This window comes from Halichoerus grypus, chromosome 5, assembly GCF_964656455.1.
Source record: "Halichoerus grypus chromosome 5, mHalGry1.hap1.1, whole genome shotgun sequence".
NCBI lineage: Eukaryota > Metazoa > Chordata > Mammalia > Carnivora > Phocidae > Halichoerus > Halichoerus grypus.
Window position 1 is genome coordinate 185,984,632 of NC_135716.1, and position 26,346 is coordinate 186,010,977.

The 26,346-nt window shown below is 57.7% G+C and overlaps 1 protein-coding gene across 4 annotated transcripts; it reads left to right on the plus strand.

The window, feature by feature from the left end:
* Positions 1–26,146, plus strand: MMEL1 (membrane metalloendopeptidase like 1). 4 transcript variants are annotated; one of them, XM_036089594.2, is made up of 22 exons: positions 1–341; positions 9,945–10,004; positions 10,988–11,149; positions 11,419–11,499; positions 12,717–12,812; positions 13,210–13,328; positions 13,878–13,943; positions 15,310–15,444; positions 15,535–15,624; positions 18,925–19,061; positions 19,428–19,521; positions 20,797–20,925; positions 21,413–21,511; positions 21,903–21,986; positions 22,337–22,440; positions 22,736–22,794; positions 23,221–23,340; positions 24,222–24,355; positions 24,468–24,533; positions 25,101–25,196; positions 25,589–25,665; positions 25,759–26,146. In XM_036089594.2, exons 1-22 carry the CDS (start codon positions 185–187, stop codon positions 25,856–25,858), a joined length of 2,265 nt encoding a protein of 754 aa, XP_035945487.2. In that variant the 5' UTR covers positions 1–184; the 3' UTR covers positions 25,859–26,146. The 4 variants fall into 4 exon arrangements, with proteins under 4 accessions (XP_035945487.2, XP_077927886.1, XP_035945489.2 ...); XM_078071760.1 differs by lacking the exon at positions 23,221–23,340; XM_036089596.2 differs by lacking the exon at positions 9,945–10,004.
* Positions 26,147–26,346: the final 200 nt, after the last annotated feature.

Sequence of the window (26,346 nt, forward strand, 5' to 3'; positions counted from 1 at the left end):
GAACGTCCTCAAAGGACCAGCACCTGCCCCCAGCCAGCGTCAGGCCTCCCGGCCTCGGGCAGGGTCTCAGGGGCTCCACACGCGTCTCCCCTACCCTGGTGTCCCCACCCTGGCCACACACAGCCCCTGCCCTTGGCCTTGGGGTTTCTCAGCTGTGCACTTTCCCCCGGCTAGAGACTTGGTGATGGGGAAGCCCGAAAGCCCAGTAGGGATGGTGGAGCTTGCCGGCTGGTCGGGGCAGAAGCACCGAGGCTTCCTGGAGGGGGGGCTGCTGCTGCTACTGGTGCTGGTGACCGGCGCCCTGGTGGCCCTGGGCCTCCTCTACGCCGCCCACAGCAGAGGTGAGTGAAGACGCCCCCGCCGCCCACCCCCCCCCCCAGGGCCTGTGTGCCCGCCCACCCTGACGAGCCCTGACGAGCCCTGACGAGCCCGCCCTGTGAAATGGGGCAGGCGGGTCGGCCCTGGGCGCTGAGCGGCAGGGCGCCCGCAGCCCCTTCCAGGAGGCTCTGTCCAGGGCTGGCTGGCGCCCGCGGGCTCCTGCGGGACTCCTGAGATGCAGGTGCCCCCCCTCCCCTCCCGCGGGCAGCCGCACCTCGCACCGCAGTTCGCAGCCTGCCGGGGACACCCCGCCCCCGCCCATTGCCGCTGCTCACCGTGTGTCCGCGGCGGCTGCCGGGCGGGAAGGCCCTGCTGGGCTGCTCCTCCCCCGCCCCCTGAAGGTCGCGGCCTCCCAGACCGGCTCCGCTTGTTGCAAGATGGTGGGAGGGGTCCGCCTGGGTCCCAGAGCGATGGGGGCGCGGCCGGGGCTGCTCTGCAGGAACACTGCCTCTTCTGCTCTCTCCCCTGCCCCACCCCCGCGGGGACGTGGAGGGGCTGTCCCCGTCTTGGGTCGGGGGCATGGCCGGGGCTCAGGTGCATGCAAGCTGCGCCCCCTGCTGCCCACGGGCACCGCCTCAGGCGTGGACGCCGGTGTTCACGGGGCACAGCTGCGGTGCGCTCCTCCCCAGGGCCGCGGCGGGCACAGGATTCAGGAGCGGTGCCCTCCTGCTACTCTCAGCAGTGGGGCACCACAGCCTGTGGCCCTAGAACATTCCCTCACTGGCTTGGCCAGGGCCATCTGTGCTGAGGTGGACCATCCATCCATCGCTGGGCGTCTCAGCCCAGGGCTGCTCCCAGCCTGTGCAGGTGCCCGGCCAGCTGCTTCGGTCTCTGGGTGTCCTGCAGGGTAGAGGGGCTCTGCTCCACGGGCAGGGGTCAGGGGAAGGACCGCTGGCTGCACAGAGAGCCTTGGGGAGCCCAGACCTCAAGGAGCCTTTGTTCAGGGCTCACTGGGCGGGCAACACCTTGGTTAGAGGCTTCCAGAGGACAGGGCTGGTCCCCTTCCCCCACCCCAGCTGTGGGGTGCAAGAGGGCCCCTGTCTTCTCCCAGGTAATGCAGAGCAGCATGAACCACCAGACGGGAGGGACTCTCCCTACCCAGTCTGTGGTCTCCTAAATACAAGTGGGGTCTCTGCTGGGGCTCCCCGGTCAGAACCGCCATGCCCCCACCTCCAGAAGTGACCCCCCCCCAAGCTGATCTCAGCCTCAGGCTCTGTTGAGTCTGTGGAAGGATTTATATGCAGTGTTACCATTTATTTCTAAGCGCTTTCTCCTTTCCACTACGATTTTTTTCATTGATTCATGACTTATTTCGAAATCTTTTTTATTTTAAAATCCAGATGCATGGAGATCTTCCTAGTTACCCTTTTTTTTTTTTATTGGTTTCTGCATTAACTGCATTGTTGTCAGGAGCCGTGGTTTACGGGATACTGATTCCTCGGTATTTACTGAATCGCTTCAGGACTAACACGTGGTCAGTGCTGCCAGTAGCCCGCGAGAGTTCGCGGAGGACGCCCGACCGTTAGCTCTTAGATGCAGTCGGAGACACAGATACATCCCTTAGATCAGTCAAGTCTTCTATCTGGGCTTTTCCTGTGTTAAGTCTTGTGCTAGAGAACTCCCGGTTTTCCCCGCAATTGTGCCAAGTAGCAATGTGCCGACTTTGAGACCATGTTGTTATGTGAATACAAATCCAGAATTAGCATGTCTTCCGTGACCTATCATTGCATAGTGACCCTTTCTACCTTAATGCAGTTTGCCTAAAATTGTTTTGTCTGATACCAATCTAACTATTCGTGACCATTTGCTTAGCCTGTTTTCTCCCATTTTTCTTTCAAACGTTCTGTGTCTTTAGCTTTCGCTGTGTCTCTTGCAACAGTGCGTAGCTGGATTGGGGTCCTTGTCTCTTACCTGAGGCACTGAGTCTCTTTGCATTCACTATGATTACTGCAATGTCTGGTTTTTCTATTGTGTTCTTTTGTGCTTCTCGCACCTCTTTTTTCTCTCGTCTTACCACTATTATTTTGTTCTCTATTCTCCCTCAGCCAGCTTGCAAGTTTTCGAACACTGTCCTTTAAGGGGTTATCTTAGATTTTTTTGTTTTAATAGTTATTATTTTAAAAGTTATAGACAAACACTTTTCAGAACATCGGAAGTTTTTATAGAAATTACAGTGGGAGGCACAGCCCACCCTGGAATCCTGCTCCCATGAGCAGCAACAGCCACTGTCTAGCACAGAGGCCAGCAGACTGCGACCCATGTTTTGTAAATAAAGTTTTATCGGAACACAGCTGTGCCCATTTATTCATGTATTGTCTATGGATATTTTCATGCTACAAGTTAAGTTGAATAGGTGAGGCAGGGTCTGTATCTGGTCCATAAAGCCTAAAATATTGGTTACTTGGCCCTTTACAGAAAAATATTGCCAACCCTGGAACTGAAGTGTCCTCCTGTGTCTAAGCCTTGACTTTGAACCTTTTTTACTGTCACCGTGGGATGGTGAGGAGGTGTTATAAGGTTGTGGTGAACACCCAGGCATGGCTAGGCATACCAGCTCCCCCAAACCTACCTGCGTGACCTTGGCAGGCTTCCTTCACACCTCTGTGCCTCAGTTTCCCTATCTGTAAAATGGAACATAGCATAGCATACACATTAGAGGCTTACTTGAGGGCCCATGATTTAATACATCAATAACACTTAGAAAAATGTCTTTGTCTGTCATGCTGTTCATGATCAGATGTGATAGCAAAATAGTGGATTTTGTCATTTACCCACCACCAGGGCGGTTATTGACGTGCTGAAGGGAAGGCAGATTTAGCTCCCTACACCAGCCAGGCCCTGCCGTCCCAATATAGATGCGTCTTTGCTTTGGGGTAAAGCCACGGGCACCATTTACAATATTTCTCCTGAATATTATTCACAGCTGAGCTCTCTGCCAGTATCTGGTTTCCTCATCATTAATAGCTGCCTTGTTCAAGAGGTTTCCTTTCTTTCTGTCAAAAGATTTTATTACAAGCCTGTCTTTATCTATCTCAAATATCAACCTCTTGCTCCCTAAGATAGATTTTTAGTTAATTGTGGGATGCAGCTCGAGTGCAAAGTACTCATAGCTCACCAACAGCGCCTATTGTTAATTCCTGTCGATGTGAGCCTATTCAAAATGACATTTCTAGATCTTAAAGTTCTTTTCCTAACCTCTCTGATCTTTTCTCCAAATAATTCTTAAGAAGTGAGCAGCTTCTAATATCACACAAGTAGTTACACTTGCTGTCTCCTGTAAAAGGTAAAACAGGCCTGAATGAAAAAGTCCTTCCAACATAAAAATTGTATCTCAGTTCTTCTTACCCACCTGTGTGGTGACTATCTCACTCCTGGGTCCTGTCAAAGGGGAGACGGTATCATCTCTGCTTAGAGGGGCTCATCACTCCCTGAAACTCTGTTTTCCTAGTTGCCCTCTGACCTCGGGTCCTAGATGGGTCCAGAGAAATTGCGACGTCTGTAGATTATCCGGATTTTCCTTGCTGTTGGGGTGGGAATGACATTCTGTCATGAATTTTGACATTCTAAGCAGAAAGCAGGACTGTTCTACCTTAGATCTGTGTATGCATATTTAACTTAATGAAGTGTTCAGCGAATCAAGACCTCCATATTTCTTCCAAAAATACAAGCATTTAGAGCAGGTCAACTCTTCTCCTCCTCCACCCTGTCCATGTTATTGTGGGCAGGACTTGGTTTCTATCTTATTTTTATCTGCCGCACATAAGCAGCGTTATTTAATACAGTCGATGTTAATTTTGGATTTCCCACATCCTAATCAGTTTCTTTGCTCATCATTCTTCTTCCATCTCAGGTGATCCTTATGAAATACTGTTTCTTCTCTCCAAAGTACATACTTTTGGAGGCTTCTATTCAAGGTATGATTTGTGGACCAGTGGTGTCAGCCTCACCTGGGAGCTTGTCAGAAATTCAGAGACTCAGGGCCTGCTTGGGGCCTGGATTAGAATCTGCATTGAATTCCCACATTGTTCATCTGTGCTGAAGTTGAGGAGCACTGATTCAGGACGGTGTTTGCTGAACTTGCTGATAATCAGAATAACTGGGGGCAATTGTTAAAACTCCAGACCTTGGGCCCTGTCTCAGTCTGCTCAAGCCGCCATCACAGAATACTGTAGGCTGGAAGTTCAAGATCAAGGTGCCAGCCAAGTCATTTCCTGGGGAGGACTCTGTCTTCTGGGCTTGTAGTGGCCACCTTCCCATTGTGTCCTCACATGGACATCCTCTTCTTAGGATCAGGACCCCACCCTTGTGACCTCATTTAACCTTTGTCCCTCCTCACACAATCCCACTGGTGGTCAGGGCTTCAACTGTGAACTGGGTGGAGCCACAGTCAGTCCAGAACAGGCCTCCACCCTGGTGTGACCTAGAAATCTGTACACGACGAGCCCATGAGGCATCTCTCGTGATCAGGCAAGTTTGGAGAGCACTGCTTTAAAAGTTTTTCACACTTATTTTTTGCTTATTTGAAAATAACTTCATTTAGTACCCATCCTTCATTAATAGTTCAACTGGTGAAATACATCTGAGCCTAATTCTCCCTCAGTGGCTTAAAGATTCTGTCTCATGGTCTGGCTTCTGTTGCCACTGTCCAAAAATCTGGGCCCATCTAACTGTCATTCTTCATCAGGTGAACTTTTGTTCCCTCTGAGCTGTCTTTTCTTTGTCTTTGGTATTTTTCACTTTTACCCTTGAGGCATCGAACTGTGAAAATCTGTGTTGTTCATTCTGCTTTGGAGAGGTTGTGATCCCCAAATCTCAGCCTTACACCATGTATTTATTGTGGGAAGTTGTACATTATCTTTCTGAATATTGTGTCTCCCACATGGCCTCTCTTCTCCCATTCTAAAATTCTGATTCCATGTGTCCTCGATCCTCCCCCCCTCCATCCTCTGTGTCTCTGGAGAGTTTCCCTCTCTGACTTTGTCCCGCATTCTGGGTCAATTACTCTGAACTACATTCCAGCTCACTAAACCTCTCTTCACCCGTGTTCTTTCTGCAGAAATTCTTCCCAAAAAAAAAACCTGCAATAACTTGGAACACATACACTTTAGGACACTGCCTTTTCTCATATATGAATTAAAATGTTGCTTGTGTTTTGCAGGATGTCAATTCTCCAAAAATATATCTGAATATTTCTGTACTGCAGTGCAGTCGAGGTTCAGATGAAACCCCATAATTAGAGTGGCATGCTCTCACTCAGGTTTCAATCAGCAAAGTAAACTGCAGCTCAGGGGAAAAAATCCATTTTGGATTTTTTTTTAATTTAATCTCAGTGGGGGTACCTGTGTGGATCAGTCGGTTGAGCATCCAGCTCTTGGTTTCAGCTCAGGTCATGATCTCAGGGTCGTGAGATCGAGCCCCATGTCAGGTTCTGCACTGGGCATAGAGCCTGCTTAACATTCTCTCTCCCTCTCCCTCTGCTCCTCCCCCGCAATAATAATAATAATAATAATAATAATAAAGTCCCACAGGTCCCAGATCCTGTGTTCCAGTTGTTTGAAAAGTAATTTAAAAATTTCTTAGAACAGGTCTGGGTTCACGGAACTATTACAAAGATAGTGCAGTGACCATACGGGCCACGCCAACTTTCCCTGTTAACCTTCTACTCTACTCACTAGGATACATTGTTGCAAGTAGTGAACCAACATTGCTATCTAACTATTAAATAAGTCTATACTTTGTTCAGATTTCCTCTGTTCTTCCCTCATGCCTTGTTCTGTCCCAGGATCCTACAGGATGCCACATGACATTATTCATCAAATTTCCTTAGACTACTCTCGGCCGTGATGGTTTCTCAGCCTTCCCTTGTTTATGATCTTGACAGTTTTGAGGGGTCCTGGCTTTGTATTTTGTAGAATGTCCCTCAGGTGGGACTTGTCTGATGTCTTTCTCATAATTGGACTGGGGTGATGTGTTTTGGGGAGGAAGCCCATAAATCAGGGGGACATACTTCCAGTGACTCCTCACTGTTGCTGACCACAATCACGTGACCTGAGCACGTAGCATTCATTAGGTTTCTCCACTTTCCTCCCACTTTCCATACTGTCCCCTTCAAAAGGAAGCCACCATGGGCAGCCCACACCGAAGGGGTGGGGAGTTAGAATCCACGTCCATAGAGGTGGGGCACCTACATACACAATTTGGAATTCTGTATGGGGAATCTATTTCCCCCATTTATTTATTTATTCAATGATTTATTTATGTCGGCATGGACTCATGAATATTTATTTTATACTTTGGATTATAATCCAATACTAGTTTATTTTGTTGTTCAAATTGTTCCAACTTAAGCCATTGGGGGCTCTGTCAGGTGGCTTCTGTGCCCCCCCAACCTACCCCCCATCACTGTAGCTTCGGGGTATTGGAGGGGAGGGTAGCACTTTCTTGCTTTCTAGCTTTTTGAGATGTTCCAGGCTCATCTACCCCTTGTGCTCCCCCTGTTCTGTATCCACCACCCCTACTCTGCACCCCTGCCAAACACCTGGTGATCATTGTTTACCACCTCTGTGGTTGCTCTTTCAAAATGTCATCTAATTGGAATCATGCTGTATGCAGGTTTTTCGGATGGCTTCTGCACTTAATAATATACTCATAGGATTTATCCATTCATCTCTCTGTGGCTTGATAGCTTACTTCTTTTTATAGCTCAATAATAATGCCATTGTATGGATGTAATACACTTTACTTATTCATTCCTCCATTGAAGGACATCATGGTTGCTTCTAGTTTTTTGGAATTGCAGACAAAAAAGCTGCTATAAAATTCACATTCAGGTTTTTGTGTGGATGTAACTTTTTGAACCAGTTGGGGAAACACTTAGGAGTGGAATTGCAGGATCATATTATAAGGCTGTGTTTGGTTCTGTAAGAACCTCCCACACTGGCTTTCGGGGTGGCTGCACCATTTGGGGATTTGGGGATGTTTTCCTCTGTTCTGTCTGTTTTGTCTTTTTCCTTCGTGCCATGGTCTGGATCACCCACGTTGACATGGGTTCTTTCTTGTGCAGGTTCAATGTGTTGTGAAGCCTATAAAACCAATCCTTCACTTCAGTTCTTTCTTACCATTTCCATTTCTCTGGTGACATTCACCACATACCTACATCCGCTTCCCATCTTCCGTACCAGACCCTTTAACTGAATTATCATAACCACTAAAGATTTTGTCTGCTGACTGACATCTGGTCACCTGAGTCCACGTCTTTGGACTATCTTGGGTTTTTCTGATGATGGGTCACATTTGTCTACTTCTTCTTGTGGGGGGATTTCTCTCAGCTGTCCTGCCCTGCCCGTGCCCTCGGGGGCGAGGGGAGGACCTGACTGTGGGTGTGCCATGTGGAGCCCCATCCCTGGTGTGCCAGCTCACAGCCTCCTCCAGCTTCGAGCCCTGGCGCCCAGGGGAAGGCTGCCGCAGGCCCCTCTCTCTGGGGAGGGCACCTCCCTGTCTGGAATCTGGCTCTATAGGTTTCCTGCCCACAGCTCTCTAACGGACCTCAGCAAACCCCCATGTTCTTGCATCTGCAGCTTGTTCTCCTCACTGGGAGGGAGCCACGGTTGCCTCCAACTTTCTTCGTCCTGATCAGAAGGAAAATCCTTTCTCCTCGTCACTGTCCCTGAGGGGGCAGCCCTTTGGGGTCCAAGGGCTAGTTCTTGTCCCAGGGCTCTGGGTTAATGAGCCTGACAAATACCCGTGGGACAGCCATGCCCTGGCACCCACGGACCACATCATTTCTGGTTGCGATCAGCACTGTTCTCCTGTGTCCACCGGGCTGGGGCTCCCTGAGGCAGGGCCAGGGTCGTACTCATATCTGAATCTTCAGGGCCTGGCACTGGGGCTGGCTTGTAATAACCAACAAACGTTGGACGGATGGATGAACAAAGGGTGGATGGGGAGGGCAGCAGCAACAAGTGGGGGAGAAATGCCTCTGCCCACCCACCCCAGACCCCGTGTTTCATAAGCATTCCTTCCATTGGCCCACCCACCCCAGACCCCGTGTTTCATAAGCATTCCTTCCAACTCCCAAAGTTTGGGGAGCTCCCTGCACCCTCTGCAGTCTCTGACCTGCACAAGGCCCTGTTTCCTCCTTCCCGCCAGGTGTCCGTGTGCCTCCCTAGTGGGGAAAATCAGCCACAAGCCAGGTCTGTAGGTAGCTAGGCCTGGCATGCCCTCTCCCTGGACCTGCCTCTCCCCTGTCCCTCCACCTCCCCCTTCCCCACCCCCACTCCGGGTGGAATTGACAACCACCCGGAAGATCCCGATGCTGACCAGACAATGTCCCCATCCTATGCAGAGGAGGGATGGAGGGAAGGTGGCCTGTGGGTCAGAAAGTGAAAGTGACATCCTTTCCTGGTAAATGAACCTGTTGTTCCTGCCTTGGTAGGACCCCAGGAACTGCCACCTTGCATGGTGTGGCCCATGACCCCAAGCTAGAAGAGGAAGTCAGAGGAGAAAGAGGTCCCGCCTCAGGAACCCTCTGGGCCCTGGCAGATAGGGGTGGGGCTGGGTGGGTTGGGTCTGGAGAGCAATGGGGTGGGCAAGCCTGTGGGGCCCTTTTCCCCTCCCACTCAGAGATAAGTTCTGCTGGGTGACCCTGGTGACCAGGCCCGGCTACAGGGAGGCAGGCAGCCCCCAGAGCACCCTGGACCCCAGCACTGCAGGAATATGCCAGGGCTGTCCCCAAGCAAGCCCCAAGGTGTCCCAGGAGGGGCTGGAGGCAGAGAGCTGAGTGCTGTGTTTCTCCCCAGGGAAGCAGCTGACACTCTTTCCTAGCCGGCTTTGCTTCTCAAAGGAAGAGAAGACCATTGTAAAACGAAAACCCCGAGGTAGCTTTGCCTTCCCTATCAAAACACAGCCCGAGCCGGTGGGCTGTAACTGGGCCTCCTGTGGGCTGGGCAGCTCATGGCAGCCTAGGGTGTGCGGCTGGGGAGTGGGGCCCTGCCCTGGGGCCCCCAGAGTCCCATAGAAAGACAGGACAGGGCAGGGATACAGCAACGAGCACCTGCTAGATGCAGGATGTTCCCTGGGCTCCAGGAAACCAGCATGAGTTACACTACCCCCCAGGCTTGGGGCGCCATCCCCAAGACCAGGCAGGCACACCTTTATACAACCAGCTAGTGCCAGATAGAGGGTTGGGGGGGCCATAGTGTGCAGAGATGAACAACACAGGCAGGCTGCCTGGAGAAGGTGACGGGCGGGAACTGGCTGGCATACAGGCAGGAGGACAGAATGGCCAGCTGCTGTCCTGGGGACCCAGGGCAGCTATGGGGGTCAGTGGAGGCAGAGGGTATAAAGAGGCTCCCAGGTCACAGCAGGGCTCAAGCCAGCATGAGGCTCACCCTCACTCAAGGCCCCAGTCCCGGGCCACCTGGGGAAGACTCAGGGCCGCAGGTTGGACTATCCCTGGGGGCTGGGGGTGGTTTGAAGCCTGGTCCCGCCCGCCCCAGCAGACTGATGCCACCTACACCCCGTCCCGCTCCACCTCCCCACTTGCTCACACCGCGTCTTGCCCACAGCCATCCAGTGGCCCAAGGAGGTGGGTGATATCTGCACCAGTCCGGGCTGTGTCATGGCAGGTAAGCCCCCTTCCCCACACCTTCCACAGCCCTGCCGGGGCGAGGGGTTCCCGTGAGGCTGGCACAGGGCCCCTTGAGGCCAAGGGGAGCCACCTCAAGATGTGGCACGGGGGCTGGCAAGCAGAGCCTGGCCCTGCCTGCAGGTGGGACCTCTGTGGTGGGCAAGGAAAATAGGTGCACTCCCGCTTCCCATCCCCGCGCCCCCCAGGAAGCCGCCCTGCCCCCGCCGAGGCCCCCGTGATGGGGAGCAAGGTAGTGCTGGGCCTGGGTCTTCCTGCAGTTAAGAAAGAAAGGTCACATGAACGTACAAGTTTCCTCCCACGAATTTGTCTTAAAATTGGGGTCCATATGCTGCTATTTGCAGACTGAAAAGAGTGAAAATGGTCTGAAGAAATGCCGGTGAAAACTCAGAAATGAGACTTTTCTGCCCACATTGGGGGCATGGACAGGCATTCGAGCTGGTGCTTCCTGCCAGGCCCCAGCCAAGTGGGACAGAAGGCGAGGGAGGGTCCCAGGGTGGGGGGGGCCACAGGGGGGAATCCAGCCTGGCTGTCTCAACTGAGAGCCTTCAGCAGGGAACCCCGGACCCCACTGATGCTGCACACTCGGGGTGCTAGGGGCCAAGCCCTCTCCTCTAACAGCAGACAAACCCCAAGTGGTGGGTAAGAGCCCCCTCGCCCCCACAGACACACTGGCGAGTAAGGGGGCTCCAGGGGCAGGGCCCCCAGCAGAGCACCTCCTGGGAGCCCGGACTGCAGCCATCCCAGGTTTGCAAACATGCACATGAAGGGCAGAAAGGTCACGTGGTTCCAGGTCATGTGGCTAATAAGTCATAGCCCTAGAACTTGAATCCAACCACGCCGAGCCTCGGGGAGGGCGACTGACGCTCCCCAAGGGCGCACAGCCATGATCGAATATCCAACTGTCCCTCGGCTACCCGTAACTGGGTGCCCCTCTCCCTCTCCACCCGTCTCCACGAGCAGCCGCCAGGATCCTCCAGAACATGGACCCATCCAGGGAACCCTGTGACGACTTCTACCAGTACGCTTGCGGAGGCTGGCTGCGGCGCCACGTGGTCCCCGAGACCAACTCCCGATACAGCGTCTTTGACGTCCTTCGAGATGAGCTGGAGGTCATCCTCAAAGGTGAGAGCACCTGCGACCTTGGGGGTGGAGCTGGGGTGAGGCTGTGCGTCTGCCCCACTCTAGGGTGGCCGTGGGGCCAGCGGGACAGGCTGCTGGGCCCTCTGTGGTCACAGGGCAGGGCACAGGGGAGGAGAACTCCCCTGGGATAAAGGCCCGGCAGGGGCAGAGGGACCACCTCTCACTGAATGGGGTCGGGGCACTGGGACCTTTGACCTGGCTCTCCCCACAGCCGCCTCAGGCCTCCGTCTAGCTTCCTCCTCTGCCCACAGGGTTGCTGGAGAATTCCACCACCAAGGACAGGCCGGCTGTGCAGAAGGCCAAGATGCTGTACCGCTCCTGCATGAACGAGAGTGAGTGGCGGAGGGCTGGCGGGGAGGCTCTGGGACCCACGGCCCTGCAGCACAGCATGGACTCATGCCAGAGGGGCTGTGCCCCCACCAGACCACTGGGTCAAGGCTCCCCTGGGGACACGGCCTTGCTACCAGCTGCCTGTGACCCTATCTATATCCTGACCCCAGCCTGGGGCCACCCTGTCCAGGCAGGAGGAAAATGGTGAGGGGCCCACCTAGAAGCCCCAGGGAAGGTGCACGAGCATGCACATGGACGTGTGTGCGTGTGCATGCACGTGGATATGTGTGTATGTGCATATGTGTTGTGTGTGCATGTGTGCACGTGGACATGTGTGTCGCATGCATGCGTGCACATGGACATGTGTGCACGCATGTGGGTGTGCGTGTGCATGGACATGTGTGTGTGCGTGGACATGTGTGTGCATGGACGTGTGTGTGTGCATGGACGTGTGTGTGCATGGACGTGTGTGTGCGTGGACATGTGTGTGCATGGATGTGTGTGTGCATGTGCATGCATGCACACGCACACTGTTAAAGAATTAGCACGACACTTGTGAAGGACGGGGAGGCAGACTTTATTCAGGGCGTTCTGATGGGTGCAGGGCCCACTGCAGTGGGATTTTCCACAGGGGAAAGAGCGGGGGGGATTTCTAGCCCAGGGGCAGGATGGGGTCAGTGGACAGATTACTAGAAGGGGAAATTGGGTTGAGGGGGCTCTGGCTAAGCCAGCCTTATAGGACTGCTGCCGAAGGCAAGCCACAGTGAGGGGACATCACCTGGCCGGCCCATAGGCCCCTGTGTCCCCACCTTCACCTTATTTGTGACAGAAGCTCCCAAGCTCCCTGTCAAACCATCGCTGCCCTGGGGGAGTTGTTCTGTCGGCCGTGATGCTAGAGCTCCCCCACCCAGGCCAGAGCACCCAGGGCCGCGCATGGGGCACCTCTTGGAGCACTCCTGGGCCACAGGGCCTCCCTCAGGCTGGCTCACCTGGCACCCGATCGCCTGTCCCCCTCCCACGCCCCTCGGCCTGCCCGCCCATCTGCTTTCGCCGAGCCCCAGGCGCCTGTCACAGCTGCATCCGTCAGGCTCCTCTGCGTCCGGCGCCGCACCGGGTGACAGGGGCGGGGCTCGGCGCCGGGCGTGCGGCGTCCCCGCGGGTCTGGGGAAGGCGCACACCCACTGCGCGTCCGGGCCAGTGACCCCTCCTCTCCTCTCAGGTGTGATAGAGAAACGAGACTCGCAGCCCCTGCTGGACATCCTGGAGGTGATGGGAGGCTGGCCGGTGACCATGGAGAAGTGGAACGAGAGCGTAGGTAAGGCCAGGGCCTGGCGGCGGCCTCGCCCAGCAGACAGGCCGACACCGCCCGGGGCTCCTGCGGCTGAGCCCTCCCGGCTCCTGCTGGCAAGTGTGTACCAGCGGCTGGTGGGCCCCCTTCCAGAGCCCTAGGGAGTCCTCACCTCCCCCCGCCGCACCCCGGGCTCAGGGGGCACAGGCGGATGGCAGGCCCCACACGCGGGCCCTGCTGTTCCCTGGGCACGGTTTCGGGAAGTGGGTCCCTTGTGTCCCTCAGCCCCCGGGCACCCACAAGTGTGCTTGCCACCATGAGCCGGGCAGGGGTCTAGCAGGCTGGGACTCAGTGTCCGACGAGGGCCTGGCCTGGGACCCCCAGGAGCGCAGCCTGGCCCCAGCCTGAGGCGCTGACTCCCCAGGCCCCAGGTGGGAGCTGGAACAGCAGCTGGCTGTGATGAACACGCAGTTCAACAGGCGCGTCCTCATCGACCTCTTCATCTGGAACGACGACCAGAACTCCAGCCGCCACATCATCTACGTACGAGCCGCGCCGGGGGGCCGGGGTAGGCCGGGCCCCTCGTGCCTGGCTGGGGGCGCCTGCAGGGCAGTGGGGAGCTGGCCGGGGCCAGGGCCGGGGAGCGGGGGAACGCCGGGGGTGTCCCCAGAGCCCTGCTCCTGTCCACGTCCTGCTCGGGGGCACCGGCTGCCTGCGGAACCAGGTCCCGGTCGGGGGAGCCGGCCCGTGTGCCGAGCCGGTCCTCGGGGCCATCTGTCCGGGCCTCTGGCACCAGGACAGGAAGGCTGACCTCAGAGAGCCACCACTGGCCACAGCCAGGCCACACCACTCTGGGAGGGCGAGGGTGCCGTGAGGCCACCTCTCAGCCCGCCCTGCAGTCCAGCCCCCGCGGCCCTCCGCCCATCACTCGCAGAGCTGTGCCCGCACACACACCAGCGTGTGCCCGTCCTGGTGGAGCTCGTGTTTCCACTGGGCACAGTTCACGGGGAGTGGAGAGAGCTGCTGTCCTCGTCAGCCAGGCTGTGGGGATCCCCGGCTCCCTGCCCAGGTCCACACCCTCTGTGTCTCCAGATAGACCAGCCCACCTTGGGCATGCCATCCCGAGAGTACTATTTCAACGAGGGCAGCAACCAGAAGGTGAGTCAAGCTGGACCCCAGGCCCCTCCCCCTGGCACTTCCTGCCTGCCCCTCTGCCCTGCCCGCCCACCTGTCACTTCGGGGCCCACCTGTGATCCAGCTTCCCCTTGTGACCCGTTGACCCTCGCTGCCCACAGCTAGCCTCTGTGAGCGCCTGCAGGGGGCTCTGAGGCCTGTGGACAAGCTAAGCGCGGCCTTCGGCCTCATCAAAGGGACAGTCCCCAAACACCCTGCGCCTATATGGGGACAAGCTCAGCTCAGCCCATAGCCCCGAGGGTCACACCCCGCCTGCCTGTCCGGCAGTGCAGGGCTGCGGTCCACACTGCTAGTCTGCTGCGTAGAGCCGGCTGGGATCTGAACACAGGCCACCGGAGCCCGGGCCTGCCCCCTTAACCATTCTACTCCTGCATAAAGGGAGGAGGGAGACTAGGAGCCAAACCCAGGCGAGCAGGGTAGAAGGCAGAGCTGGGAGCGGTCTGTGACAGGTGGAAGCTGTGAAATGACCCACGGCGGGGAAGCAGTATGGTGGGCTCGCTGGTGGAGGCGGGCTATGCGCTAGGCTGCGATGGGTCCAGCCAGGAGAAAAGCCAGTGTGGCTGATGGAAGAGCCCGGGGGTGGGGCAGTGGAGTTGAGAGAACCAGACTGGGCAGCAGAGAGACGCAGCATCTGGGCGGGGTCATGCCCAGCAGTGTGAACCAGAGCTGGCAGCGACGGCCGAGCCTCAGGCCGGAGGAGGTGCCCAGTGGTCCCTACCTGCTGTGAGGGATGCCCCTCCGGGATGGGGCACGGAGAAAGTCCAGGAGGGGCATCCATGCTCAGGACCCACTTCCTGACCCTCGGGCTGAGGCAAGCCTGGAGAAGGCAGCCTAGCCGACAGCCCAGGGCCGGCCCTGGACCTTTATTAAGCACCTGCTGTGTGCCCAGGACTTCACAGGCCGCCATCAGATGGACACAAGGTCCGTCAGGTCTCTGGTCCTGCGGGAGCCCAGGGGCCTGGGGTCGCGCGCCTGGAAGGGGTGGAGCGGGGAGGGCAGCTCTGAGCTGGCTGGGCGTGGCCTCAGCGTGGAGCCGACCGCGCAGGTGTGAGGAAGCAGGTCCACCCCGCCTGCAGCTCGCACCTCCCACGCAGGCTTGTCCGGCAGTGTGAGGGGCAGCTGAGGCCCTGGCCCTGGCCTGGAGGGCGTGGACAGGCTGGAGCGCCCCATCCCCGTGCTCAGGGGCCCTGCCACCGCCTGCTGGCTGAGCTTGGCCCCACGAGCCCCGGGGGCCTGCTTCGTGCCCTACGCCCGCCCCCACCCCACAGAGAGCTCCATGGGGGCAAGGTGGCCGAGGCCGCCAGACTCCGCTCTGCGTCCTTTGGCCCAGGTGCGGGAAGCCTACCTGCAGTTCATGATGTCGGTGGCCACCATGCTGCGGGCAGACATGCACCTCCCGGAGAGCAGCTACCTGGTGCGGGAGGACATGGTGCAGGTGCTGGAGATGGAGACCCAGCTGGCAAACGTGAGGCCGCGGCCGGGGGCGGGGAGGGGGGCAGGGGATGGGCCCCGGCTGCCCCCACGGCCCAGCGTGACCACCTGGCCCCCGGTGCAGGCCACGGCCCCCCAGGAGGAGAGGCACGATGTCACCACCCTATACCATAGGATGAGCCTGGAGGACCTCCAGAACAAGTTTGGCCTGAAGGTGAGTCCCCGCCTCGGTCGGCTGAGCCTCGGAAATACACGCCCACGCACGCCCACCAGGGATGCTCTCACGCTGGGACAGCAGGTGCCGACTGGGCTGTCCAGGGCCACAGGGCCCCCCATCTATGAGGGGGCTGCAGCAATGAACCCACTTTTCTGAGCAGGAAACAAGCCTAGAGGGGTTGCTGATTAACCAGAGCCAGGGAGACCCCCACGCAGGGCACTCTGTCCCCAAGTCTGCCCCACCCCAGACTGAAGGCTGCCCCACACCGCCGCACCCTCAGGCCCTCCCTCCCTGCTGGCCAGGACTTATGCTCGGGGGCTGGGGGCAGGGGAAGAGCCAGAGAGAGGGGAGCACCCCACCCAACCCCAAACTCGGCCGGCTGACCGCCCTGAGCAGCCAGCCTGTCCAGCGGCCTCCCTGTAGGAGGGGCAGAAGTGCGGTTCTAGCCACCGCCAACCTTACAGCCAAGGCCAAGTCAAAAGGCAGAGAGGGTGGGTGAGGACAGAGCCAAAGTCAGAGGGCAGAGGGCCTGAGCAGGGATGGAGCCAAAGTCAGAGGGCAGAGGGCCTGAGCAGGGATGGAGCCAAAGTCAGAGGGAGGAGAGGGCAGGCGGTAGGGATAGAAACCAAAGCTCCTAACTCCTGACCAGAAAATGCAAGTGTCTGGAGCCATAGAACAGAACCGGAAAATTCGGGGAGACTCCTGCCCAGGGCTCATAGCACCTGGTGTTCCAGAAGGCTCCATGGTCCCTGGGTCCTGCTCTTTTCCTTGGCACTGGCTCCCAGTGGTGGCCTGCTGCGGCCACCCCCCTCAACCCAGCCCTACAGCTGGCCCACCCCCCGCGGGCACTTTGGGGGGCAGGCCCTACTCTGGCACTGGCCGCATCCGTGAACCATGCAGGCTATCCCCACTTTGCACCCATGCTGCCACGCAGGCCGGGAGCGAGAAAGAGCGGGACCTGCAGGGTGTGTCAGAAAGCAGGGAGGGGGTGGGACAACGGCAGCCAAGAGTGGCCACACCACGCAGCTGATGTGCGAGAGAAGTCTTGGAGGAGGGGCCGTCTGGGACACGCAGCCCAAACGGGGGCAGCAAAGGCCCAGGTCCTGAGGCAGGAGCCGCAAGGCCGCTGGAGGGCAGATGAGGCCCGGGAGGTGACGGGGTGGACCGGGCCAGACCTCCAGGGCACTGGCCTTGATGCTGTGTGAGAGGGGCTTGGGGCTCAGACTTGATTCACACTGAGGACCAGCCTGCAGCGTGGCCCAGGCAGGACATGTGACAGGCGGGGACAAGTGTCAGCAGACATGGTGAGAGGGTGGCTTCTGGATCTATTTGGAAGGTAGAGCCAGCAGGATTTGCAAATGTGCCAAGTGTGGGAAGTGAAGAAAGAGAACTCCGATGGCCTGCAGGCGCCATGCCATGGAGATAGCACTGGAGCAGCCCCCGGGGAACATTCTGGAAGCCAGGCTTTGGGGCATTTGGTGCATGATGCTTTTATAATGCGTAGACTTGTCTCCACGTGAGCATGTGCACACAGCCCTTACTCAGATCAGAACCACTACGGACACCCCTCCTCATGGCCCTTCCCCTGCCCTCCCCTGAAACAGCCACCACCCCGACTTCTCCCACCACAAGATTCGATCAGAACCAGACAAGTTGACTCACTTGCACGGGCTTCTCTCATCCTACGTTTTGTAGGTGAGACTACATCTCGCCGTCATTATGCCCCCCATCTCACTGGGCATCAGGCAAGTTTTCACTCATCCTGACTGCTGTATGATCCGCTCTGAGAACACACAACCATTACACCCCTGCTGTACTCTTGTTAGACTTCTGGGTCAGATCACATTCTGGACTCCTCTGAATAAGGTGGTCATGTTCATTCTAGTGCATGTCTTTTGGGGTGCACATGCATGCACTTCTGTTGGGTATCTACCTAGGAATGAGATGGCCAGGTCACAGAACACACATATGTTCAACTTTAGCAGATAACTCCAAAACTTTTCCCCTGAGTACAGAGTTGTTGTCCCCAACAGCAGTGTATGAAATGTCCTCTTAAGATGCCTTACATATCTTTCATCAGATTTATTATTAGCCATTTGGTTTTTTTATACTGTTATGAAGGGCCTCATTTTGTAACATATCTTCGTATTTTTTGTTGCTAGCATACAGAGATTCTGACCTCACACACAGCAATTTTACTCAGTGCACTTACTAGTTCTGATACTTTACCTGTAGGTCCTTTCAGAGTTTGTGCACATGAAATCATGTCGTTTGTGAACAGTGTTTTATTTCTTCCCTTTCGAACTCTTACTGATTTTATTTCACTTACTTGTCTTACTGAACTGGCAGGGACACTCAGCGCAGTGCTAATGTCATGATAGTGGACATCTTGTTTCCTTCCTAAGAGAAAAGCCTGTAACATTTCACCGTTTTTACATTTGCTGTGGACGTGTTTGTTTCTGTTGTTGCTGCTGTTGTATGCAGAGTCCCTTCATCAGATTATTGAATTTACCTTCTATTTCTAGTCCGCTAAGAGTTTTTATTATGCACAGATGGTGAAATTTACTAAATGCCTTTCTTTCTGCATCCATCAAAATTAAGATGTGATTTTCCTGCTTTATCACTTGTCACGGTGAATTATAGGATTCAATTTTCAAATGTTACACCAAACTTGAATTGCTTGAATAAATCAAATTTGGCTGTGATGTATTATCCATTTTATATAGGTGTGGATAAATCCTAATTGCTAATATTTTCCTTAGAATTTTTGTATCTATGATCATAAATGAGACTAGCCTGTTACCTTCTTTCTTTGTAATATCCTTATTTTGGTATTAAGTTATTCTTGGCTTCCCAAATCCAACTGAGAAGAGTTTTCTCTTCCTCTTCTCTGGGAAATTTGAGTAGGATTGGCAGTATGCCTTCCTTAAATGTCAGATAGCATCCACTGGAATAGCCAGATGAGTCTGGAAATTTCTACGTGGGAATATTTCAAATTAAAGATCATTTATTACATACAAGACTGTATTTGCTACTCTTTGGTCATTTTGCTAAGTTGTGTTGGTTTTTTTTTCAAGAATTTTTCCACCACACTGAAGTTTTTAAATACATTGGCATAATCTCTTGTCACAGTCTGTAGGCTCTGTGCTAATGTCACCCACCCTTCCCCTGATTCTGATCATCTGTGCCTTCTCTCTTATTCTCTGAATATTCTTTGGTTAGAGCTGGATTTCTTGGATGCCCAGGAGCTGTGTCTACCTCTCTGTCTCTCTTTCTCCCCATGCCCTCTTTCCCCAGGGGTTTAACTGGACCCTCTTCATACAATCTGTGCTGTCCTCTGTCAAAATCAAACTGCTGCCAGATGAAGAAGTGGTGGTCTACGGCATCCCCTACCTCCAGAACCTTGAAGACATCATCGATGTCTACTCAGCCAGGTGAGGACCCAGAGAAGGTCCCCAGAGGCTTAAGCATCCTTGCCCCTTCCCCTCGCCCCTGCAGCTTCTCCTCACAGGAGAGGACCCCAGGGCATTTACTCTGGGAGTGAGGGACATGAGTGGGTAAATGTTAGTGGCCGACAGAGCCTTAGTGAGAGATGTGAACCCTCCTTGAGGTATCTCAAGCACCCAGGAGCAGACAGGCTGTATCTGGGGTTGCCCTAGAGGCTTTCTCCACCACCCTGCTTGCGGTGAGCTCCCTGCTTGACATAGAACCTGTTGACCAAGGGCCCATAAGCCAAATAATCTCTCTAGGCATATACCACTCACCTGTTCTATACCCCACCCTCTGCCTCCTGCCCACAGGACCATACAGAACTACCTGGTCTGGCGCCTGGTGTTGGATCGCATTAGCAGCCTGAGCCAGCGATTCAAGGATGCACGGACAAACTACCGCAAGGTGAGTGAGACCCCACAGAGGCAGCTCCTGCCCCTGCCCTGTCATTGATTCACTCAATTTATGGTACTGAGCACCTGCTGTGGGCCAAACACCAAGGTCCTCCCTGGGGTCAGAGCCATGAAGGAGGCTAATGAGGTACCTGCCCTCTTGGGGCAGTCGACAAACTGGAGATCTGCTCTTTCAAAAGCAACAAGTAGGACATCAGAGGAAGGGACAGGACAGGGAGAGCCTCTCTGTGAAGGTGACACTGGAGACCATGAGGAGAGAATGACTGAGACATGAGAAGACTGGGGCAGATTCTCAAGGCAGGGACACCCCAGGGCCACATGAGAGAAAGGAAGGAGATGAGGTCAGGGAGAGAGATGGGGGCCAGCAATCATGGGACTGATGCATGGATTCCACATGTCCTGAAAGCTGCTGAGGCTGTAGGAGTGGGACCCACGGTCTGGTGTCCTGCTTGTGTGGTCATTCTGACTGCTCTGGGGGTGGGGTGCAGTCAGGGCAGAGCAGGGGACCCACTGGGAAGCCCTGTGGTGTTGGTGGCTGTTCTGGGACAATGATCAGAGGGGGCGTGGAATCAGAGTGGAGACAGGTGCCATCATCCAGGTGGGGTGACAGGTAGGACCAGGGCATCGGCAGCAGATGGAGGTGCCTACAACAGAGAGTTGAGGTACAAATGGGGGAATGAGGGGCATGGGAGTCAGGGGGACTCTGTGGTTCTTCACTAGAGAAATGGGATGGGCAGAGGTCCTCCCCAGCATCAGGAAAACATGGCAGAACCGTTCGGGGCAAGTCGGGACCCCAGCTTGTCATGTTAGGTTGGAGACACTACTAACAAAGCATCTCCACTTTAGTGATGGGAAAACTGGGGCCCGGAGAGCTGGTGGCTTGCAGCTGAGCTGGATATGGCCCCCCAGGACCTCCAGAGTCAACACCAGCCGGTGCTTTGGGGTGGGGCTGGAGTCCTTGAGGTCAGAATCCGGCCAGACAGCCAGGCCAGGGTGGCAAGAACAGGGCACAAGGAGGCACTGGGGGCTGAGTAGGGCCCTACCACTGCCCTGGGGTAAAGGTCCAACCCAGAGTCTGGGTCGGGAGCCCTCCCCTGAAAACTGCACCCTCGGTCCTGCCCACACCCATGGCCAGCCCTCAGAGGGGAGTCTGAGTTCATCCGTGTCCCCCACTGGCTCCTGGGCACCCTGAGGCCGAGGACAGGGAAGCAGATGTTGGTAAAGGCAGCAATGAGTGAGTGAGTGAATGGCTGACCGGCCGCCACAGGTGCTGTACGGCACGACCATGGAGGAGGTGCGCTGGCGGGAATGCGTCAGCTACGTCAATAGCAACATGGAGAGCGCTGTGGGCTCCCTCTACGTCAGGGAGGCCTTCCCCGGAGACAGCAAGGACGCGGTGGGTGCTCTGCGCTTGGACTGCTACGGCGCCCCCGTCCATGGTCCATGGCCCAGGGCCAGGAGCTTCCTCCCCACAGGGACGCTGGCCCACGGTGGGTGGGGGCCCAGGTCCCATCCCCACACCTCGCGTGGTGACTCCTGGCTCCTGGTGTGGGAACCCCGAGGGCCCCCCAGCCGCACGTGTGTGCTCAGTGGTTCTGGGAGCACACATTTGCCCAGTCCCTTCACATGGAGAGGCCAGAGGCCCCACCCCCAACCCTACAGATCTGTCTGGGAAAGGGGACAGGTCATACAGGCTGTGAGTCCAGGGATGGGCAGGCCCCAGGCCCACCCAGGAGAAAGACCTGCAGCCAGGACCCCTGTCCTGGTGGGGATCATTCCTCATCCCCAACCCCAATGCCACAGCAGGGACGGGGCTTTGGACCAGACCCTTGCAGAGACCCCAAAGCTGGTCATGCAGGACAAGGGTCATGCACTCCCCCCAGGTCAGAGAGCTTATCGACAAGGTGCGGGCAGTGTTCGTGGAGACCCTGGATGAGCTGGGCTGGATGGACGAGGTGTCCAAGAAGAAGGCCCGGGAGAAGGTGGGTGGGCGGATGGAGCCCCCAGGTCAGGGCTTCCTGCAGGGAGAGGGCAGCCCCAGCGTGGGGACAGAGGGTGACCATCATCATACCCGCTTCAGAGATGAAGAGACTGAGGCTGGGTGTGGCTTGCTCAGAAAGGGGCTGTGGGCAGAGGCAGGACCAGAAGCCAAGTCTGCGAGACCCCCCAGCACCCCTGGGAATGGGTGGGGGTGGCCATGGCCTCGGAGCAGAAGCCCCTCTGGGCCAGTGTGACAACTGGAAGCTGAGCCACTCCGCCCAGGGCTCGCCCCATCAGACCCCTGGCTGCCGGCCAGGCGGGCAGTGAAGCGAGGGGCAGAGCCAGGATTCCCACGGTGGGGCAGGCACAGACTGGCCCCAATGTCCTCCCTAGGCCATGAACATCCGGGAGCAGATTGGGTACCCAGACTACATCCTGGAGGAGAGAAATAAGCACCTGGACGAGGAGTACTCCAATGTGCGCCCCATCCCCGGCCCAGGGCCCTCCAGAACCTCCCCTCTTCCCTCACCCCAACCCGATCTGCCCCTGAGCCAGCCCTGTGAACCATAAGCCTTCAACGCCCTGGCCGGTGGTACTGGCACTAACTTGGCCACCTCACTGGGTGGGCGGCTCCGGAGTTACCTGTTACAGACGGGGAGACTAAGGTTGCATAAATGCCCAGAGCCAGCAAGAGCACCCCCACCCCCCATCTGCACCCAGAGCCTGTTGGCCTTGCGCAGGACTGTCTGGCCAGTCCCAAGACCAGTCCCCAGCCACTCCTGACCTCCCTTGCCCGCACACCCGAGGTGACCGCCCCTCTCCCATAGCTGAACTTCTCAGAGGACAAGTACTTTGAAAATGGTCTTCAGAACCTCAAGGCTGGGGCCCAGCGGAGCCTCAAGAAGCTGCGGGAGAAAGTGGACCAGAACCTGTGAGTGGGGACGGCACGTGGGAGCCAGTGGGCTGAGCGCAGGGCCAGCTGGGAGAGGCCACTCGGTCCGACTCAGAGCCCCGCTGTGCCTTCTGCTTTGGGGCCCAGGGCTCAGGGAGGATTCGGATCTTTGGTTTGCCCAGACCTCGCCCTGGCTGTGGGCAACGAGGGTCTCATGGCACAGCCACTTTGTGACACAGGCCCTAAGTAAGGGTGGGCTCTGGTCAGCCAGCAGGGGGGCCTGTCGGGAGGGCTCCAAGAGACGGGCTCCAGGTGACCGGCCTGTTCATCACAGCTGGATCATCGGGGCAGCCGTGGTTAATGCGTTCTACTCCCCAAACCGAAACCAGATAGGTACGTTCACCCCCTCGGTGACTGACCCCAGCCCCTCCCGCAGCCCCCACCCCTTCCTCCTAGGCGGCACCTCCAGCCTGTGCTCAGAAGGGGAGTACCTCTCCCCACCTGTAGGAACTCCACCCATCACCCCACCTGCGGGGACGTTCCTCTCCTTGTGAGCGGTGCGGCGAGGTCTTAGAGAATGGGGCCGCACATCCCTGTCCCAAGGCAGCAGAGAATGGTGGGAAGAGCCGGGATCTGCTGCCCACTGGCCCTGGCCTCTTGGCTCCGGGGCCTCAACTTTCTTTTCTGTAATGTGGGCCCGTTCAGAGCCCTGCCTCCTGAGCTGCAGGGTTCAACGGCAGGAGCCCCAGGGGTGCCCACCCCAACCTGGCACACAGGTGCGCTCGCTCAGGGCCTGCTCCCCACCCCGTCCCCGTGCAGTGTTCCCCGCTGGGATCCTGCAGCCTCCTTTCTTCAGCAAGGAGCAGCCACAGGCCTTGAACTTCGGGGGCATTGGGATGGTGATCGGGCATGAGATCACTCACGGCTTTGACGACAACGGTAGGGAGGCTGCGTGGGGGGTCAGAGCGACGCCTCCAAGTCACACACCCACACACCCCTCCCCTCTGCCCTGAGCCACAGTCCCGGGAGGGGACTGTCCCTCCAACCCCTTCCTGATTCAGATGGGGACACTGAGGCCCAGGGCATGGGAAGGACTTGCCAGGTCCCCAGGGGAGCGACAGCGGCAGGACAGGTCTTGAACGGCAGGCCCCGGTCAGGCCTCTTGCTCTACGCAGAGCCGTGGGGGAGAGAGCACAAGGGCCTGACCCTGACTCCACCTCACTCGCTGGCCACTCTCCTCCCTGGGCCTGTGACATGGAGACAGGGATGCCATATCCCGTGTAGCTCTGAACCCACGGGGCCTGGCCTGGCCTGGAGTCTGGCCTGGTGTCATTCCAGGACGGCCAGCATCCTCCAGCCCAGGGATACGCTGACCCGACGTTCCCACCTCCCACCATGGGCTGGGGGCCCCTGCCTGGCTCTCGTGGCCTGTGACCACGCACACGGGCTCCAACTGCAATCCGGGAAGGCTGGCTTTCCCACGGGGCTTGACCACTGGGACCTTCTGAGGGCAGCCTCACGTCCCCCCAGGACCATGTGCTCCCCAGACAGTTTGGATATCCCAACAAGGGTCATTAAACCCTGAGACCGGACACCCCGGGCCCTGACCTCGGAGGTGGCATGGGAGACCACCAAGCCCCTCTCCCAGGCCTGAGCAGCCCAGTGACATTGTGCTGACCCTTCAAGCAGGCCGGTGCCCTTCAGGGGCCCACTCCCCGCTCACATGCGAGCTCTAGGTATTGGGGCTCCTGAAAGGATGTGCGGTGAGGCTGGCCCTGGGCAGGCAGGGCCGTGTGGGCAGCCCACCTGTGCCCGCCCAGGCCGGAACTTCGACAAGAATGGCAACATGCTGGATTGGTGGAGCAACTTCTCGGCCCAGCACTTCCAGAAGCAGTCGGAGTGCATGATCCACCAGTACGGGAACTACTCCTGGGATCTGGCGGACAACCAGAATGTGAGCCAGCCATCAGCTCTACCGCCACCCCCAGGGACCCGCACCCCAGCCCCGGCCCCTGGGGGAGGCAGGGCAGCCCGGGCCGCCCCGCCATCCCGGGTCCTGTGCGCAGGTGAACGGCTTCAGCACACTCGGGGAAAACATCGCCGACAACGGAGGGGTGCGGCAGGCATACAAGGTGGGTCCGAGCAGGGGCCCCTCAAGGACGGGCGGCTCGTTGAGGCAGAGACGGTGCCCCGCCCAAGCCGAGGCGCACCCTGGATCCCTCCTCCATGGGTACTGGAAGGCAGCAGGGCCCCGGGTGGGCAGGTGGGCCGTGGGCGGGTGGGCACCTCCCCACATTTTACCCCGACCTTAGCGGAGCCTTCGACCTCTGGGGAAGCCACTGCCCATCTCCAAGTGAGACAGTGACATTCACCACGTACCCGCCGGCCTCGGCAGCCCCCTACACCTGCAGCCTCAGGCCCTGGGCCTCGGGAGCTCATTCTGGGTGGGTGCTGCGTGGCTGTCTGCCTGAGCCCGGACAGTGGAGTACTGAGATGACCACTGGGCGAGTCAGGTAGGAGTGACCGTCCCTGGAGGTGCTCAAAGGGCCTTAAGCTGCAGAGGCAGGACCTCCACCAGGAGTAGGCCATGGAGCCAGACCTCCATTCTCCTGGACCCGAGGACTCTGGAGTCCCTGTGGGCTGGTGTGACCCTGGGAGCGAGCGCAGGCCTGGGCCCAGCACCTGTTTGGCGCCTGCAGGCTTACCTAAAGTGGATGGCAGAAGGGGGCAAGGACCAGCAGCTGCCAGGACTGGAACTGAGCTATGACCAGCTGTTCTTTATCAACTACGCCCAGGTAGGAGCCCTAGTCCCCACCCCACCTGCTGCCATGCCACCTGGGAACGAGTTGAAGGGCCTCCACTATGGGATGCTTCCAGGGGTGCAGTGAGCAGGCAAGCCAGGCAGAACCAGAACTTACCAGCCTGGAAAGCTTCTTAGAGAAAAAGGATGGCAAGGGGTTGGAGCCCGGGAGGATTCAGATGGAGCTGGGGCTCCCCTCCCCATACCCAAGAAGGGGCAGCCTGGGACAGGGGGGACTGCCTTGTGCCTAGAAAGAAATGAGACCACACGCCTGTCCCGGCCACCCACGCCTGGATCCCCTCAGGGCCCCCCCTTATCCCTCCGTCCCATTCCCCCCAGGCCCGCCCTTCCCCCAGTCCCGCAGCCACGCCCCTCGTGCGCCCACAGGTGTGGTGCGGGTCCTACCGGCCTGAGTTTGCGATCCAGTCCATCAAGACCGACGTGCACAGCCCCCTGAAGTACAGGCAAGTAGCCCCTGCCTCCTCCCCGCGGGCAGCCCCCCTCCCCCCACCCCGCGCACCCAGGGAAGCTGGTCAGGCCCCCCTGGTCGCCCTCAGGGTGCTGGGCTCGCTGCAGAACCTGGGGGCCTTTGCGGACGCCTTCCACTGCGCCGAGGGCACCCACATGCACCCGCACGAGCGCTGCCGCGTCTGGTAGCCATGGGCGAGCCGCACTGCGTGGCCCACGCGCACCCGCGGCCGAGGCCGGGCGTCCCTTCCGCGCGCAGCTGGAGCAGCGGGCGAGGCCAGCCCCGCGTCCGCCCCGCGTCTGGAGCGCAGCCGCAGCAGCCGGGGAGAGCGGCGCCGCCTGGTGCCCTCCGCGCTTGCGGCCAGGAGCGCTGCGCCCCAGCCCCGGAGACCTGTTTAACTGTCTGCACCCACTCTCCAAAGCGTCCTTGTCAGCTGTCCGAGCTTCAGACTTGAGCTAAGTAAACGCTTCCAAGAAGTCAGCGGCCTTGTCTGTTTAGGAGGCCCCGGGGGGCAGGCGGGGTGGCACTGCCCGAGGCCCTAAGCGCTGGCTCTGCGCTGGCTGCTGGCGGCGTGGGGCGAGACATCAGGACACCATGTGGACGGAGGACCACTCCTGATCACTGTCTCCAGGGTCTCTGTGCTGCGGGCACGGCAGTGACCGGGATGCCCCCAAAT

What these genes read in the sequence shown, in the direction of transcription:
- MMEL1 (XM_036089594.2), top strand. Translation starts at nt 185, where the DNA reads ATGGGGAAGCCCGAAAGCCCAGTAGGGATGGTGGAGCTTGCCGGCTGG. An exon ending in CCCAAACCGAAACCAGATAG is followed by an intron (nt 22,795 to 23,220) that starts GTACGTTCACCC and finishes GTCCCCGTGCAG; the next exon opens with TGTTCCCCGCTGGGATCCTG. An exon ending in TCACGGCTTTGACGACAACG is followed by an intron (nt 23,341 to 24,221) that starts GTAGGGAGGCTG and finishes GTGCCCGCCCAG; the next exon opens with GCCGGAACTTCGACAAGAAT.